The sequence below is a fragment of the Nicotiana tabacum genome, chromosome 3, assembly GCF_000715075.1.
Source record: "Nicotiana tabacum cultivar K326 chromosome 3, ASM71507v2, whole genome shotgun sequence".
Classification (NCBI taxonomy): domain Eukaryota; kingdom Viridiplantae; phylum Streptophyta; class Magnoliopsida; order Solanales; family Solanaceae; genus Nicotiana; species Nicotiana tabacum.
Genome location: NC_134082.1, coordinates 104844058 through 104863889, shown reverse-complemented (window position 1 = coordinate 104863889; position 19832 = coordinate 104844058). Strand labels below are relative to the sequence as shown.

The following is a 19832-nucleotide window of genomic DNA, read 5'->3' as shown; positions in this document are numbered from 1 at the left end:
TGACTCTGTTGTAACTAATGAGAAGTCTGAATCGTCACAATCAGCTATATTTGAATCCATAATGGCCTTTCCATTGTTATGTTTGGCCTTATTCTTCAACTTCGGACAGTCTTTCTTCCAGTGACCCTTTTCTCGACAAAAGGCACATTCATCTTTCCTGGGTATGGATCTTAACTTGGATCTTCCCTTCTTTATCCTCGTTTGATTTTGAGGACGACCCCTCACAAATAGTGCTTCTCTTTCTCCACCTTTCTGTTTTTCTCGCTTTCGTTGTTCATAGCTGTACAAAGCCGAACAAACTTCTCTGAGAGAAACTTCGTCATTTCCATGGAGTAGAGTAGTTTCAAGGTGCTCGTACTCATCAGGAAGTGACGCCAACAACATCAAGGCCAAGTCACCATCATCATAAGTTGTATCCATATTTTGCAAATCTATGACCAACTTATTGAAACTGGTGATATGTTCATTCATCGTGGTACCAGGAACATAGGTGAAGTGAAACAATCTCTTCTTCATGTACAATTTATTTTGACTGTTTTTTCTTCAAAAATGTATCCTCTAGTGCTTTCCATAATTTACTTGCAGAAGTTTCCTTTGTGTATGGATATTTCTGCTCTCTAGCAAGGTAGGATCAAATGGTACCGCAAGCAACACGGTTGAGAATCTTCCAATCTTCTTCTCCAATAACATCTGGTTTCTTTTCTTCAATGGCCAGATCTAGCCCTTGTTGAAAAAGGACATCTAGAACCTCGCCTTGCCACATCCCCAAAATGTCCGGACCCGTCAAATATTTCTACCGCAAATTTCGCATTTGACACAATTCTTGTCATAAGAGAAGATGCCAATGATGACGTATTGTTGACACTTGATGTAGATTCTTCTTGTTTATTGTCTCCCATTTTGACACAAATATTATTTAACAGCTGACGACATAAATCAAGATTATTTTCTTTCTGGTGTGGAAGATTAGACTAAGTTGCAACCACAGAGCATACTCAGATAGAACCTTGACTCAGTTACCAAGATAAATCTTTTCTGATGTGGAAGGTCAGACTATGCTGCAACCACAGAGCATACTTAGACAGTACCTTGGCTCTGATACCAATTGTTGCGGAAGCCAAACGTATATAGTGTGAATAAGTCACAACTACTATGCCAAAAATTATGACAGCCACCAAATAATAAATAAGACAATAAAGCAACAATAAAAGGAACACCAGAATTTACGAGGTTCGGCTAATTTTGCCTACTCCTCGGACACAACCAATATTTTATTCCACTCCAAAAATACAAGTGAAATAATACTAAAGAGAGAAGATACAAATGCCTTAAGAAGATAATAAGGCAAATGAGAGATGTGTTTAAATCCTAAACATTAGGCCTCCTTTTATAGGAAAAGATTCCCACCAAGTTTACTTCCTAACCGATGTGGGATATTGTCATATTCAACAGTACCTTGGTAGGTCAAAAAATTAATAATAACAAATCTCGAATTGTATTCTCACCAAATATTTCTCAACGCACGCAAGACACAATTTTTGATATCTTGAATATGCTTACCTCATCCTATGTTGGTAAATACCTTAGCCTCCCAATTACTAACCTTCAACCCAAGAGTCGGGACTACTAATACATCCTCGACCGAATGAACAATCGACTTCAACGTTAAAAAACCAAATTTCTCAATCTTGTAGGTCGCATGACTTTAATTAAATCTGTCTTGGCTTCTATACCCGTGTATGCGATGCAATACACTATACTTCCTTCCAAGATTACCAACCATATTGATAAAATCTAATGTAACTTCCTTTGGGGCTCCACCACAGCACACCGAAAAATTCACCTAGTTAATTGGGAGCAAGTTACTTTACCTCGTGCACATGGAGGATCGGGCATTCAAAATTTCAAAGGCAAAAATTTATCCCTTATTGTAGGGTTAGCGTGGTGTTTTTATCATAAACCCAACTCTCTTTAGGCCAGAATTATCACCTCCAAGTACAAATCGACCTCTCTCTTGTCCGCTACTCCCCTTCCAAGACCAAGAGATTCCTCTACTCGGAAAATTCTTTATAAAGGCCTTTCCTTCATTGCGCCAACAACTAAGTGGCACATTGGAACTGAAACCTATATTAATATCTGGAATGATATTTGGCTACCCAATAACTCCACGCTTCGTAGCCCTATCCAAGGTCCTTTAACTCATAATGAACAATTCCTTACACTTGATGACCTTCTCCAATGGTAATTGGGACACCAATGCCCTTTCCTTTAGACTCCCTGAAGATCTCTCTTTTCTCATCCACAATACGTACTTTAATACTACTTCTCCACGGCCTGATACATACTGTTGGCTTGCTAATTCTGCAGGCTCCTTCTCCTCTAAATCAACTTACCACCTTTATCTTGCCACACATTGTAATATTCTTGCCAACCTGTCTGATATCAAATGGATTTGGACCCTTCATATCTCCAATAAAATTAAAACTTTTCTTTGGCTACTTATGCTTAATCGGCTACCGACTGCTTCATACATGTCATCTATTAATGTTCTTCACCACCCTCACTGTCACTCTTGTGTGAACATAACTAAATCCCTCCATTATTTTTTCTTCGAGGGTATTCATTCTCATACCATATGGAACTTCTTTAATATTAACACTACTAACGCTATTTCCTTCCCTGCTTGGTTGCACTGTACCAACACTCACCAATTTTTCACCTACCAAGGAATCGAATCCCAAAAACTTTACTTACCTCTTTCATCCTTTGACATATTTGGACCAACCGAAATCACATTCTCTTCAATAATTTGCATGCACATGTCTCCACCAAAAATATTTTATTCCGTGTGATCGAATTTTATTACCTCACTCCATCTCCAACTCCCCATTCCATTTCCACCCTGGAGTATATTAAATGGCACCCGCCCACAACACTTTTTTTAAAACTCAATGTTGACGGTGTTTTTAATCCCATCACTAAGATAGATGGTGTTGCTGGAGTATTTAGAAACAATCAATGCCAGTGGATTTGTGATTTCTCCACAAAATCCTATGCTCATCATCACTCGAATCAGAATTACAAGCATTGTTGATAGGATTGAAAATTGTTCAACAATTCCACCTATATCCACTACAGATAAAAACAAATTCTCAGGTAATGCAAAGAGTCTTGCACGCAGGGACTGATCTTTACTTACTTGTTATTTTGGACTCCAGGTCATTACTGATAATGCTAGGACATTCAGAGCTCCAGCATATTTACCGTGAAGCCAACACTGTAGCGGATCTACTTGCTAAGCATGGCATGACCTTAGCTCCTTGCGCAGGTCATCAACGTCGTCATACTCTACACTATGAAGAACCTCTCTTTATGCTTTACTTGCTTTCAATAATGACTGTTCCGGATCTTGTATAGCCAGAACAGTCCCCAGTGTAAAAACTCTACTATTTGTCTTTCTTAAGTTTTAATAAATATCTGTATTAGCAACAAAGAATACATAAAAAAGAGTTTTTGATAAAATGAACAGTTCAGAAGTAGGTACTTTAGTAGAAGCAGATCCATGATTTTAATACGTTGGTTTCAACTTTAATTTCTTACAATGAGTCCATTTTATATTAGAAATTAGGGAATATATATATGTATATATAGCTTTTGCTACATTTACGATGTACTTTGAGTGAAATGAGGTAGTTAAAATATATAAACCTCACAAAGGATATGATTAAAGGAGTCGTACCGGTATGTGAATAATATTAGAAAATATAAAAGAGTTTTCCACAATCATGAATTTACAGCAGCGACTGGCATGACACATGTATATTTGTCTCCCCTAATTACGAATGCGCAAACTAGCAAAATACAAAATGAAGTCACATGATGTATGCTATTTGTTGACAATATATACTCTGCTAATTGACAAAACGAGCAATAGTATAAACCAAAAGCTTGAACTATTAAGAAATGCTCAAGAAAGAGTGATTTTAGAATAAGTTGAAGATTGAAGATGAGGTCAACATAAGAAGAGTGATGTTGAAATGAGATTAGACGAGATTGTGGCACTTAAAAGCAAATAATGTGAATATCTACGCTCAATGCTCCAAGAAAATTTTATGATAAGTGAAGATACTACATATAGAGTCAAAATATGATGGTTGAAATTGAGAAGTGCTACCGAAGAGTTACCGGATAATAGGACATCGATCAAAGTAAAAGCTAAGTTATACAAAACTATTATAAGATCATCAATATTATATGAGAGTAAAATATTGGGATGCTAAAGTTCAACATTCTTATTTTATTATAATGACACTCTTTTAATTACATGAATGACATGATATATTCAAGATCACATGATTTTAAAGATATTTCTAATATGTTTGCATACTTAGATCATGTGTCGAAATCTAAATTTTTAAAATTATATATCGAGTCAAACACGATCGTATTAAAAAGAAAAGGAGAATGTTATTTGTATCGTCAGTCGAAAGTCATAAACTGTATAGAACCACACATAAGATAAAGGAAGCTTCTATAGCGAGTGCAAAAGCAAATAGAGGCTTTCTGTGCTGCCTTCTAGAACCTTCGACGATTACATGTCATATTCTCAAATACGAGGATTTTGCGCTGTCAAGGGCAAAGGTCCTTTGAGAAAAACATATTTCTCAAAGAGCCAAGATAATTTTGCTGACGTAAAGTGAACTTCTTCAGTATTACGTGGCTCACCCAACTCAGATGGTGCCACACGTGGCATACATTCTGGCTAACCTTGTATTACGTTACTGATCCAGCTCGCACAGCCAACCAAAACAAATTAATGGTGTATATCTAGTATAGTAGTATATTACATATCTGGAGTTTATCTAGTATATAATATATTATATTGTAATTAGTAAAAATTTTCACGCTTCGCAGCGGTTGTAATAGTAATAAGAGTTAACTTACCAAATTTTATGATTTTTTTGAGATAAAATTTTAATTTGTATGCAGACAAATTAAATTCTATGAATTAAGCTAATAACAAAAAAAAAATTTACTTCATCGAGGTGATCAACTTGCCTGAGGGTGTTACTTACCTCACTTAATTAAAGTGCAAATTTTTGAGCATTGGCTTGACAATATTGCTGAAGTAGTTTACCTCTTTAATCAACTGTGAAGGTATCGCTTATACACATGTTTAATACATACAAATGTATATACTAATGTATACTTCTAGAATTTTAATCAACTTGCTGATTTGGTTATTTAAGAATTTCAAGCAAGTGTTTAAATGAGAGAAATGTATGATGTAAGCCATTTAACCTTCCCTTCCTAATTAAAGGTCGTATAAATATGATAAGAATTACATTTATTAGTAAATGTATGAGAGGTTTTGGACTTTTGGGTATATGTACCTCGTCTCTCCTTCATTTCATGTTCAAATGTTATTAAAAATAATAACACGCATTATTATTATTTATTATATGCAGTCGTATTTAGTTACTTTAAAATGCAGAAGAAAATACGTTAATATTCTATTATTGATATATTAAAATGCAATAAACAGGAGAGACAGACTTAGTATAGTAGGTTTTTACATTCTTACTTTGTTTAAAAATAAAGCTAGGTGCCACCATATTCCCAATAGAATAAATTGAAGTAGTTCTCTATTGTCGAAATGAAAAGAGAAAATTTTCATATGAAAAAGAAAAGTAAAAGGTAAATCGACTTAAGTTTAGAAGATAATATTAACAATATCATATTCCGGTAATTATAACCATAAGTAAGTTGCAAAATATGAGCTTGATCCCCAAAAAAAGAGAAGAAACAATTTGTGAAACACAAAATACACCACTCTTGACCAATTACAATTAATCTTACAACCATCGAGCTATTATAAATTATCCGTGAACCATTCAATTTCCAAGTAGAACTATTCTATTTCCAAATACCATTGTGTTTTTTTTATGAATGTTTGAACAGAAGATTGTATTGCCCAATCATTAAACGCACAAAAAAAAAAAGTGACAACAAATGCACACAAACAAAATGCATGGATATTAAGATTATTTATCGGCATAAGTTATAAGTGCCTGAATTAAATTTGCCAATTCTATTGCAACTTACTCTAGGATTTCATCCCTTATGACTAGTTTTGTTCCAAAAATAATGTCCTAATACTGATGTCTTGCATCTACAAAAAAAATAGAAGATTATCATTATTTTTAATGGAGCGAACAGAAAGATAATAAAAGGTGTCTAATAACAGGAAAATAATCATTTATTCAGTATTTTTTCCTTGTAGGTTACTGTTCCATACACTGCAATTGCACAAAACCTCGGGCATTTGACATTTATGAGTTACTGGAAGAAAACGACGACAATACAAATCTATTGATTTCTTGTAGCAAAATAGAAAATAACGTAGCATCAATATTTCTAAAGGAGCAAAACACGTATATCTAATATAACAATAGAGTTTAAAGTAGAAAGCCATGAAATCCACTATAAAACCAAGCTAAAGATGAGTCTCTATATATAGTGGTGTACTATTGTTTTATGTTTAATGAGGAAGAACCCGTTCAATTCCCATATTAAGTGATGGAGCGTTTTTGTTTTCAAATTGATTGTAGAATTTTTTTAGTCATTCGTTTTAGTTTCTATAGTCATAATTTAAACCTTCCATAAATGACAATATTAAGGATGCCATAAATATGATATATGCTAAATATTCTACAGATTTTTTAGTCATCAAATAATGGATAAAAGCCAAAAAAATGAGAAAAAGGATAGAAGACTTTCTTGAGCTATAAAAGGTGTCACATCACCTTTTTAATTCCTAGCTATATATAGATAGATAGATAGATAGATAGATAGATAGATTTATTTTATAGTATCTTGTCATCTTTATTTGTTACAATAAGTAATTTATTTAAATTTTAAAGAGTACAAATTTATTTTCTAGATGAATTCACAACTTAAACTTTAAATAAGTTAAACTCGTAAGTATATATTGTATACACACTTCATTACTGTTTGACCATCAGCGCCACCTTATCAATGTTAGTGTCATTAAATATAAGTTTTATTCCTTGACGGCTAATAGAATTTCTCACAATTTGATTTGATCAAGAGGTCGTGTTTTTCATTTATACGGCCCTTAAGGAACATTAGCTAGAAAAGATTTTTGACTAGTTTACCGTTATATATGTCTTAAAATATAATCTTTTTTTATTGAATATTTATTTTATTATGTGTTATTTTTATTTCCAGGAACAATCACTATTAAAGGTAAAATGAGAAAATTAATTAATTTTGTCTTGAACTTCTAAAATGATAATAATTTAAAATAACTATTTTTAGGAATCATGACAGATAACTTGAGATGGAAGGAGTAATAAATTCAATTTTATTCGTATGATCAACAAGTTATCTAAATTCTTTTTCAAGTTAATTATCAGCTTATGGTAAATGTAAATGTTGATCTTTAATTAATATTTAAAATAAGTATCTCTCGCATACAATAACTCCGTCCATTTTAATTTATATGACACATTTTTCTTGTTAGTCCGTTTGAAAAAGAATAATAAATTTTTATATTTGATAAATAATTCAATTTTAAACTTTTTATTAGTACCCTTAGTGAGAAGCTTTTATTGAGCAAATGTTATAGCATGGCAAAGTTTTTACCTCTTAAATTTTTAAGAACAATAATTCATTTATTAATTTATACTCTAAGAACTAGCAAAAGAAGCTTTTATTATAGTTGTCCGAAGTCGAAGGAGAAGCAGAAGCAGAAGCTTCCACGATCCTTCGAGAACCTCCGAGGATAACATGTCCTAAATGCTATAATGTTGCGCTGTCAAGTAGAAAGGCCCTATGACTATATTTGACTACAAAAGAATCCCAAATAGCCACGTCAATATCTGCTGACATAAGACTTCAAGTAATCAAAACTATTTCACACACGTGGCATACAATCTGGTTAACCCCGTGTGCAGTTAGTGTTCCAGCCACATCCCCAAAAAGGAAACTCTATAAATACGCACACACTCTATCCTCGTTCGACTCATCAGCACCACCTTATCCATGTCAAACATTAACTACTTGGAATTTCAGGACAATAGATTCTCTCAAGAATCTAAAGCCGTACAAGATTCTCAACTTCAAGAGAATAAAAAATGTAGCATCACCCACAAATTGACACAAGACCAAGAGTTTTACATTATGGTGTCAGCTCTCCGGCATGTGATCTGCGGCGCCGATGGAAAGACCGACGGCGAAGCAGCTCAGCTTATAAGGGAAGTTGAAAATGCAAGTGCAGCCACGTCAGCTTCCATATTGCCACGTAGGAGCATTGTGGAGCCAACTGTGTCAGCTGCCACTTATCTAGCTTGTCACATTGGGAGTAGCACTACTACTTCTTTTCACGTAAAGCGAGAGAATTTGGAGTTGCAGAAGGGAAGGAGAAGAAGGAGAAATACGAAGAAGGAATACAGAGGAGTGAGACAAAGGCCGTGGGGAAAATGGGCAGCAGAAATTAGAGACCCACATAAAGCGCAACGAGTTTGGCTTGGTACTTTTATTACTGCTGAAGAAGCTGCTAGAGCTTATGACAAGAAGGCTATAGAATTTAGAGGAGAAAAGGCCAAGACCAACTTCCCAATTTCAGAATATGCCGCCGCTGCTACTACAGTTACTGATCATAATAATAAGTTGCCAATGGTAGTGGAAGAATTACAAGTCCAAAAGGGGGTGAATAATGGAATAGTGGCAGGTGATGATAATGGTGAAAGCAATGTGCAAACTGGTGATGATTTTTGGGATACGTTGGAAGATGATGGACTTGTCAAGTGGATAACCAAAGATATGTCGCTCTGATCTTTCTATTAAGTTTATTGGTTTGTCCGCACTTTCTTTTCCTTGTTTCTCTTTTTTAAGTCTCTCTTTTTACCGCTTTTCAGCTTTTTGGGACTTGGAGTAGTAGGAAAATTATGTTGTTGGCTGGGTATGTATTGTATTTATAACTAGTAGTACTACTAGTAAAGTTGCAATTATTTCAAAAAAAATTTATGAGAAAAAGCAACAGAGGTGACTCGGATTTCTTTTTTCAATTTTTATTTTTATTAGTAAAAATCAATTTAACTTAAAAAGAGTTTTTTCTGATATTTGATTGAACATAGAGTTAAAGAAAGAAAAATTCAAAACATAAAGTAACTATACGTAAATATTTAAGTACAAATATACTACTTAGTAATTTTCTAGTGAACTGAGCCAATTTTTGTACAAGTATGCTATTAAAAATAAAGATTATATGTAGGAAAAAGGTCCGAATTTCAAGATTAGATCGGAAAAAATAGGATAACGAAGTATATAGGTTTTGGATTTTGTGAGGACGTTTGATCTTTACTTTTAACAAATTGTCTCATTAATTAACAGACGATAACTGCTATGGCCTTACTTCAGCATATTTGCAAGTACGAATCCATAGTAACGAAAATGGAATTCTTTAAAAGAGTTCACATTTTTGTCTTGATATTCCTTTCAACAGCGAGATATATCGTCTCTTTCCGCCGTCACATTCGACGTAGTAGCGCCATATCAAGAAACAAGCCATGCTCTAATCCAAACTTAATTGTCGAAAGATCCCTTTTTACTAAAACATCTGGCAAAACTTGGCAGAATTGAAATAGTGAAACTACCACCTAATAGAAACTTTACGACAAACTTAAATTTACTAAAAGATTTTTAGACGCCGCGTGAATTATGTCCAAACGCAAGCTAAATTGATGAAAAGGAGCTGAAATTTTTTGCAGATAACAGCCATGCACAGGGTTTGATTTCAAATCTCAGCAGCCAAACCACAACTTAGTAATCCATATTTCGGACAAAATTGAGAGGATCACTATAATCACCAACCAATTATCTAAGTCCAAATTAAGTTATTTTCAGAAGCCGTAAATGGAAGAAGGTACCAAAACTAGCTTGAATGTCCCACTGACAAATAAATATCTCAAAAACAGATCCTTCCCTATCAAGATCTCCAAACCATGTAATTTGCTCATCCCGTGGTTTTTGTCCCACTGACGGTTTGCTTTGCCACGTATATTTGTTTCACCTTAGTGGATGAAAAGCCCTTTTCTGCACCCAAAGACTGATTTCTGCCCTTTTCGCCATGGAAACCCATTCTGCGATGGGACCAATCATTTCCAGCCATATTTCTTTGAGACATCCCACCACCCCTGTGATAGTTATAGCCTGCAGATTGACTCTGCTGAGCAGATGTATTCTTCTGTTGGGAATGTGTTTTGAAACCACTGCTGCCCGGCTCTTTACCGTTGTTGCTAACACCGTTTCTGAGACTATCATTTTTGCCAATATCTGCATTAACACATCCAGAGGAGCTTTGACTGACATGACTCTTAGCAGAACCACTAGTAGCCCCCGACTTAGAAGAATGTACAAGACCCAATTCATCAGGAAACTGAGCTGCATTGGCATCTGTTGCCACAGTAAAACTGGGGGTACCATCAGAGGCTTCAGAAGGATGAGACTCCAAGAACCTATTAGTATTCAATGACTGATCAACAGAATGACCGTGCCCAAATTTAGAAGGCAATGCGCCTTCAGCTTGCTGCTGCAAGTGATGAGAGTTGGGAACAGAATGAAGAGGTGACGCAGGGACATGAGACCAGCGAGCTTGGACTGACATTTCAGGTGCAGACTGGGTAGAAACCAAAGCAAAGTACAATGTTATATACGAGAACTACTTGCACCAATGGATCACATAACAAAAATCTAGAGCATTACAGCAGCAGCAGCAACAACAACAACAACAAAAAAACCCAGTATAATCCCACAAAAGTGGGGTCTGGGGAAGGTAGTGTGTACGCAAACCTTACCCCTAACTAGTGAAAGTAGAGAGGTTGTTTCAGATATACCCTCGGCTCATCTAGAGCATTACAGATTCCATATTTTAAGGAGCATATCAATAAGTTCTGGCAAGTGTATTATGTAAAGAAAAACAAATATTGTGCAAAAGTTACATCCCAAGAAATGAAGACAATTTCGATTATGTCAGAATGAATCAAGTGAGAGAATAAAACATGTATTCTCCACCACAAAGGAGAGAACAATCTGTCTTTTTTACATAATACACTTGCCAGAACTTATTGATTTACTCCATTAAGTATGGAATCTGTAGGGGAAAGGTAATGTGTACGCAAACCTTACCCCTACTTGGTGAAGATAGAGAGGTTGTTTCCGATATACCATCGGCTCATCTAGAGCATACAGATTCCATATTTTAAGGAACAATTCGACATGCCCTCCTTTTTGTCTTTTTCACCCCTATCAGGGAGAAAAAGAAAAGGAAAAAGAAAATGGGGGGGGAGGGGGGGGTTGTGTGTGATCCCACAGATCAACTCACATCGCTGATGGAATCGCATTCCTTACCTGGAAGGGAGATACATCAAACATGGCCAAAGGAGAAGCCATGGGCATAATTGGTGACGCAGGGCCAAGATGCTGGATGGTAGCAGGCATATTTGATAAACTGCGCTGAGAACCAGACAAATTTACGTTATTCATATCCCCCTCAGTGATACCCATTGCGGAGGATGAGGGTGTGTGCTTCCAATCAGGCTGCTTTCCAGAAGGTAAATAAGTGGTACCCATAAAGCTCAATCCAACCTGGCCATACTGTCCAACTGGTGCAAAATGATTATAGACCACCATGTGCGGTGGACCTTGAACCCCAGGGATACCTCCAGGTGGGCCTATGAAAGGGCCGGTAAACCCTGCTGGATGACCGTAGAATGAGTCCAACGTAGAATGGCATTGCTGCCATGCACCAAGAGGACCTGAACTAGATACAGTAGCCTTCTGTGACTGTGATTGGGAGCCACCCGACTCTTTATGTGGACCAAAGGCAAAAATAGGACCACCTAACACAGGATTCATCTCATAGAAAGGAAAATGTGACGGTGGGCCACCTGAAAAATGAGATAGGATTTGGCTCGAAGAATTCTGGGGACTTGGCAGGGGCTGCCACAATGAAATCGGAGGAGTTTCAACATTGAGATCAGCAGGAAGAGATACGCTAAGAGACTCTTCTGCCCTTGATTGGCTGCTCAATTGCTGATCGCCTGCCATAACACAGACTGATTAATAAAGGTTACTGACATAACAATCAAATGATAAACAAAGCACATTGGGATATTTCAACATCCGTACCTTCAAAGGTTTTAGCTTCTGAAATAGCAGAGCCTAGTCCATTCCCGACAATTTCATCACTGCTGATAGCTGCTACAGCAACAGCAGAAGCAGCTGCTTCAGCTTCAGCCTCACAATCTTGTACATTTACACATGGATCATTTGCACGTTTGTCTTTCTCAAAGAAAAGTGTACAATCACTTTCATCTGGAGAAATATTACGGGAAATTTGTACTTCAGCTCGATTAGAACCTGGAGCTCCAATCCCATGTGAAACAACACGATTACTAGTATGAAGGACTGTTGGGGAAGTAACAGCACCTATTAAATGGTGGATTAGATTACCCGAACAATATAATCATAACTCAATAATACATACATATGATATGACAAGGAGGGTTACCAAATTGAATTTTCTCGCCTGCAAGCAGGGAGTTAATTGGGCTTGCAGCAGAAGAAAAAGATTTGTCCTTTGTTAAGATGGAAGATGATGGTAAGATGGGCTCAGTGACTGCACCACCATGAGCTCCAACAGAAGCTGCATGTGCTTCAAATCTGGCAGGGTTCATAGCCTCTTCAAGTTGGCTCTGCGACAAGGCCATAACCTATGCCAAAGTGAGTCAGAAAATTTCTCAGAGCCAATGATTGCAGCAATAATGACCCACAAAGAATATAGATCCCATAGCCAACACAGTAATAAACAAAAGATCAACGAGCAATAACACCACCAATAACTAAAGATTAAAATATGTGAATATCCAGTACCATTTATGAAAAAGCAGATGATAAAATCCAGTAACAAAATAAGACATTATTTAGCTGATGTTCAAGAAAGAAATCATGTCGGACTTCTGGCCCAATATATACCCAAATATGTTTGATACCATATCAATAATTTGGAAAAGAATAGTCACTCCATTAATTTTAGGTTTGCAAGAGGAAAACTAATAGCAGAGTGGAAAATAAGGCAGCGAACGCATATTTTGAATCGGCAGATTAGAACTGGTGAATCCCCATAAATAAAATGCTAGCACAGAAAAACTTTTGGAAGCATAGGTGCGCAATGGGACTGTGTTGTTTACTATCGACCTAGCAAATCCAGCATTAAACTTCTCATTGGACATCTCATCAAGTATAATTTGAACGACAGAAATGACAGTGATCTAACTGGAAGTGGTATCCTGACTGCATAAAACATCACAGATAATTAAGTGGACTAAAACCGACAAAAGAAAATACCTGTTGATTGATCTGTGCACTACCCCATGAGTTTAGAGGTGATGATGTAGCATTCTCTGTATTCTTCTTGCTCTCAAACATCAGGCCTGGCTCAAGGTCATCTCCACCAGCAGAAACAACACTACCAGAGGTGGTTTGGAGCAACCTGTCGAAATAAATGAATAACTTACTGATAAGCATTTCAGGAGGACAAGAAGTTCTTTTGCTATGATTGTGCCAATAGAACACACATACTTGGCAGTATAAAATTGTTTATCGGGCTGAGATCCATTGCTCCCTGAAGGAGTTCCAATTGGAGCTAGTGGCTGTGACACCACGGTAGTATATCCAGTGGACACATCCTTATAAACAGATCCGTGCGCCTCTGAAGCTATAACATCTGAATAATTATTCTTATTTTGTGGTTCTCCACCCACAGATGCAAAGATTTTATTTGGGCTAGTTGTGATTGCAATACTTTGTCTAGTCGTCCGAGGTTTGCGTGGTGGCTGAAACATGATTAAGAAAAGGTTAAGATATAACATCACATAAATATCAAAAGGTAAAAATGAATATGGATAACTCGTCAAAACCTTAGAAACACGGGATTTCGCCTTGATCTCTTTTTCTCTTTGTTCTCGCCGATCATTCAGCATTTGCCTCTTAGACCTGACTTCAATAAAGTCATCTTCATCGCTAGGTGCTTCAATGCCAGGCTGTTTAAAAACACGTACAACACCACTCTGCAATGGGGCATCAACACCCTCCTCGGATATGTTCCTTTTTAGATTTCCCTCGCCAGCGTGTGAAGTATTCTGACTTTTGTGTAGCACAGCCTTTCTGTCATCTTTGCTTGGCTTGTTACTGGAATCAACCTCATGAGAAGCAACATTTGCTGACATAGGATCAAACTCTACATTTTGCTTCGGTAGCTTACTAGAGAAGGATCCTCTCTTTGATCCACTTTTTGCAATAATCACTGCAGCAGATCTCCCACCGTGATTTAACTTTTCACCAAGACCAGAGTCATTAGAAAAAACTATGCTGGATGATTGCCTGCTATCTGAATTTTCCCGGATTCGAAACTCAGTTCGCTGAACTGTTCGACGAGGCCGTCTCTGAAATCTACTTGACTCAGAATAAGGACCATCAGAAGTTGGAAAAGATGACCTCAACCCAGAACTTTTTACAGCATACGTGAATCTTTTTCCCTTGTTGCCGTATGCTTGGCCTTGAGCCCTGCCCCCAGCATAAATTTTCTCATTAGAAACTGACTGAGTTGATGGTAGCACCGAGGACTGCTTGCCATCAGAACCCTTCACCTTAGATGGCTGCAAATGCCTATCAGCATTAGACAAGCCCTTAGCTTCAGCTTGAATAGCTGACTCTGAAATAAGCTTTCTATCACTAGCACCTGCAATCCCGGTAATGTTGGCTGTAAGAGCTTTGCTTTCTGCACTTCCTTGTGCTGGCTTACTGTCATTATGTCCTCCAGGCCTCAATACAGAAGCATGTTCTTGATTTGCTGAAAGAGATTGAACATTGTCTTTCATCACACTCAGAGTAGAAGCATCTAGAGCAGGCTGGGGAAGCACAGAACCACCGGAGTTCTGACTGGTGTTGTAATGAGCCTGCCCATTGGGCTGACCAAAAGACATTGACTGAGCAGTGATTGGCACAATCCCTTGTGAGACATTAGATGAATACCTGAGCTGACCAAATTGAAAGATGGGAGGCTGTGATGGATGTATATGGGTAAGGGATGGACCAACTGGTGGATGGAGATGAAGAGGCATTTGAATGGAACCAATTTGGATGGCTGGTACTGGAGAAGGTATTAAAGAAGGACCAGAAAACAGCCCAAACTGAAGCTTAACAGGTAAATCAGGCTGACTAGAAGATGTTAAACTTGACACACTAGTCTGACCAATAGAAGATGGAGTGCCAAGGGATGAGAAAGTTTGCTGAGCACATAGGCTAGGGCCGCAATACACATCAACGCCATCCAATAGATTTGAGGCTGCGGCACTGTGAGGTTCAGTACTCACTCTAAACTCAGATTCTTGCATAATTTTTTCAGTTCCTTGGACGCTGTCGGAGGAGCTATCCAAACTAGCCCCAGGGCGGGCCTCAACAGGATGAAGGCACTTTTCATCAACTTGAACCCCATATACAGATCCACCTTCAGAGGTTTCAGGCCTATCGAATACACTTTCTTCATTCCTTGAATTCCTCTCAAAATCATCACTTGGTATTGCAACTTCGACACCCTCATCAAAGCCCAAAACCAAGTTATCCAATTTGTGAGATGATTCTTCCTCGCCTAATTGGAGATCCTCAAATTCTTGGTTCAGGTCAGGATTCTCATCATCTGCTTCACGCACTTCATCCTCTTCCCTATAACCATCTTCATCCTCATCATACTCTTCTTGCTGCTGCAACTCACCATTATCTTCCACATTCCAGTCTTCATCCTCAATAGCAGAGATAGAACTGGAAGCCGTCTTCATGGCATCTTTTGCAGAATTATCATTTAAGAGAGCACATTCATACCCAGAAAGACTTACATTTTTTCCTTCTGCGGAAACAGATACCGAACGAGAATCTCCAGATTCATCCAATTCATCATGAGAGAGATGAGGCGGAGAGTTCGGAGGGCTTGTAACAGATAGAGAAGACTGTGAATCACACCTTGGGCTCATATCTTTATTCAGTTTTGTAACTTCTGCAAGAGTGCTCTCCTGCAGGGGAGCAACATGTTCAGATGGATGGCCACCAAGATAGCCTGTCTGCCTCGTAGAGTCACCTCCTCGATGATGAGTATAATGGCTTTCATTGTCAATAAGGTTCGACGAACCACGGTGATCGTTCATACCCCTGAAAGTTCTCTGCATAGTAGAGAGTACAGGTGGAGGAAGCACACGTGGCTGTCTCGCAGAATGCCTTGACTTACCATAGGAATAAGGTTCATCTGCTTCAGAATTTTGATATAGCCGATCTGAGTAAGGAAAGCGAGTACTGCCACGAGAACGGGCTTGCCCCCAACCAATATCACCATACCTATCTGAAAGATTATCATGAAATTCTGTGTCCATGTCCCTGTTCCTGGTGTATGGATCAGCATCCATAGGAAGGCTCCACCTATGCTCTTTCCGATGGCCAAATTCATCCGTATATCCTTCTCGTCCACCTTTGGCATAACTACCAGAAGCCAAATATCCAGCTCCTCCTGAAAAATCTTTTCGGGGAGCTGCTCTGCCTCCAGCAGATGCATCCCTTCTTGGACTATGATGGCCAATATCTTGGTCCTGTAGATACATTGATGAGCTACTTCCATTCTCAAGTGCATCCCCTCTCCACGAATTAATAGGTCTTCCTCTGTCCGGAAAATTTGAAAAATTCTCTCGAGAGGAATAGTGCTGGGAACTTACATCAGCAGATCTGCTTAAGACAGGTGTGTCAAAAGATGCTGAAGTTGTTAAACGTTCCACCATTCTTTCACTCTCATCCCAATTATCCATATCAGCTCCCCCTGAAACATCAATTTCCTTGTTCATGGCAGATATTTTGTCATCGGTGGTGACAACTAAAGTATCAGTTTTTGACCCTTCAGCCTGCCTCTTGGCTATCTTGGCCTCCAATTCCAAAAGCTTTAGTTTAGCAGCCTGCTTCCTCCTTTCTTCCTCCATGACAATCCTCCTTTTCTCTTCCTCTCTAGCAATTCTCTGCTCTTCAGCTCTTCTAACTGCATCAAGCCGCTCTTGCTCTGCCCTCCAAGAAGCTTCTCGTGCCTCATCTTCCAATTTTCGTTGACGGTCCTCCTCTTCTCTAATCAGTCTCTGTCTCTCCTCTTCCTCCCTTCGAGCTTGCTCCAATGCTCTTTCTTGTTCTTCCATAATTCGTTGTCGCTCAAGCTCTTGCATCTTTTGAACTCGTTCCAGTTCAGCCTCAAAGGATTCTCTGACAGGGTCATAGAAATCAGTCTGCTTAACCATATCCTTTTTTCTCTTGATCACCGCAGAAAGTCCTCCAGGAAAGAGATCCCTTTCATCAAATCCTGCAGATTCATAGTCTTTCAGGTATGGATCCTCTATGTATGGCCTTTCACCCCTTGAACGGGCACCTTTCTCCCTGCCCACATTCAGAACAGGATCAGTCATAGGAAGTGATTTCCCAATGGATGCAAATGAAGGTTTTGACCCAGAGTTGTTCTGAAAGCCATCACGCTTGAATCTGCTCGACAGTTCACTACCAAGGCGATCTTGAGTCATGTGCTCGACCCCTCGACTGTTGGATGATTCTGTTGCATGATTCCACCGTTGTCTGCTGTCAGTAACAAGACCCGTGTCTTTCCTTCCGTATGAATAATCCCGACTTCCAGTAAAACTTTCATCACGAGCGGTGTCCCCAAAATGTGGTGGAACATACCTGTTATCTTTCCCTAAATCTTTGTTAACAAAAGATTCCCTGGAGCTAACAACATTCCTGTCATTGGCAATGTCTGTAACTTTACCATCTCTAGGAAGGATTGAGTTCCTCCATGTGCTCCCTTCCCTCCCTTCTCTACTAGGTATTCTCACATCCCTGCTATAGGTGTCACCTCTCAGGGCATCAATGGTAAACCCATTCCCAGTCTGAGCCTCTCTAGGACCCCTCCTTTCAAATTGATTATGAGCAGTTTTATGGGGCAACACATTAGTTCGAGGCAGGTCAAAATCCCTATCCCAATAATTATCAACTTTTGAAATCCCAATATCTCTGCCCCTATCTGCAAATACGTGTCCAGTATCACGTTCATCATCAGCCCAATCAGACCTAGGATTCAACCGGACTAATGGAAGTGGCCCAGGAAAGTAATCTTCCTGCTTCCGAGGTTGATCAGCTCTACGAGAGCTGCTCAAACCATGTCTTTCAAACCCATTTTCTGCAAGGCCATTTCCAGTTGCATGACGTGAAGAGTGCCCATGAGGACGCATATCAACCACTGAACTCATGTTGTAACTGTCTCTTTGTTCGTCAGATGTTCCTTCAGCAGATAGGTGCTTCTGCTTTTGACTCAAACCATCCTTTTGCTTGTTCGCCGGTCCAGAAGAGGCAGGCAATGCAGCTTGAAGAGAAGGAAAATCCTCGCCTCTCAAAACGGAGACTTTCTCAGCAGTCAAAGGAAATGTTTTTGCAGGAACATTAACTGCAGCTCCAATTCCAGTTCCACGAGCTGAAGGGGGCATATAGGATCCACTAACCTGGTTGTTGATGCCATCAGTACTATGCCCGGTCTGATCCAAACCATCAACAACAACCTGACCATCACTTCTCACATCTTTCTCTTGCAATGCAACTGCAGCAGCAGCAGCAGCAGGCTTAGTCCAACCCATACCAGACGAGGATGGCCTCGGCCCACTCCCTTGACCACCACCTCCCAATGCCCCACCGCCCGATCCTGATAAATCAAATTTCTCATGCTCTTTCCTCAATGAAGGCAAATTCAAGGGGGGTGGAACAGATAATTTCGCCCCAATTTTCTGGGTACTCCGATGCCGGGACAGAACAACCATTCCTCCACCCCCACTACCAGGCCGACCGCGGCCCATCCCCCCGGCCTGCCCATAAGAACCACTATAAGATTTATTATCATGATGAGAAGTATGTCCATATGATTTATTCAAATTCACAGACACAAATTTGCTCCCAACGCCGCCATGATTGGCCATATCAGAACCCCACAACGCATCAAAAGTGTATATAACAATGTTTTCTCTAGCCCCCAAAAAAATGTTTATCGGCCCCCAAAATCTCACTGTAAAATGATCCAAAAAACAAAAACCCTAGGAACCCAAAAAAATGAGAGTAGTAGTAGTTTAATTGGGGATAAATTTATTATTACAGCTAATAAATCGAATAGAAGTATAGAACAGATATTGAACAGTATTACAGGCTAGATTAGGGTATGGATGCAAAGCGGGTCGGAAACGGGTTGTTGGATCAGGTGAAAATGAGCAGGCAGGATAATGAGCTTACCTCCGACGGCGTAAGATATATGACGGCGATGTTTAACGTGCGCCGCGTATAGAGATATAGAGAGAGAGAGTGAATGACGTTAGAGAAGAAGCCCTACTACTGCTCTAGTCGTCGGACAATAGAAGAGAGAGAGAGAGAGAGATCACTTCTCTTCGTTTGGAGAGAGAAAATTGGGGTGAAACAATGAGCGGAACATTAGGGATTATCGTTTTGTCTTTTCCTTTTGTTCCCCAAACTTATTATCTAATTACATTTGTCTCCACAATGTTTATTGGATTTCGTCAATGTCGGCCCTCGACTCCTTTACTTTTCGGCATAATTAAATCGATTAAATGCAAAAATTGTTATACATGTTATAAATATATTATATTATGGATGTTCATTTAGTATTCTGTTGTAAATAA

General features: G+C 38.7%; 2 protein-coding genes across 2 annotated transcripts; one reads left to right on the top strand and one right to left on the bottom strand.

The window, feature by feature from the left end:
- Positions 1-8035: 8035 nt before the first annotated feature.
- Positions 8036-9079, top strand: LOC107816356 (pathogenesis-related genes transcriptional activator PTI6-like). Its single transcript, XM_016642059.2, has one exon. The coding sequence runs from the start codon at positions 8068-8070 to the stop codon at positions 8857-8859; it is 792 nt and encodes a 263-aa protein (XP_016497545.1). The 5' UTR covers positions 8036-8067; the 3' UTR covers positions 8860-9079.
- A 748-nt stretch (positions 9080-9827) lies between these two features.
- Positions 9828-19625, bottom strand: LOC107816357 (uncharacterized). Its single transcript, XM_016642060.2, has 7 exons — positions 14004-19625; positions 13666-13919; positions 13432-13576; positions 12596-12797; positions 12214-12513; positions 11434-12125; positions 9828-10702 (listed from the first exon to the last, which is right to left on the bottom strand). Exons 1-7 carry the CDS (start codon positions 19119-19121, stop codon positions 10040-10042), a joined length of 7374 nt encoding a protein of 2457 aa, XP_016497546.2. The 5' UTR covers positions 19122-19625; the 3' UTR covers positions 9828-10039.
- Positions 19626-19832: the final 207 nt, after the last annotated feature.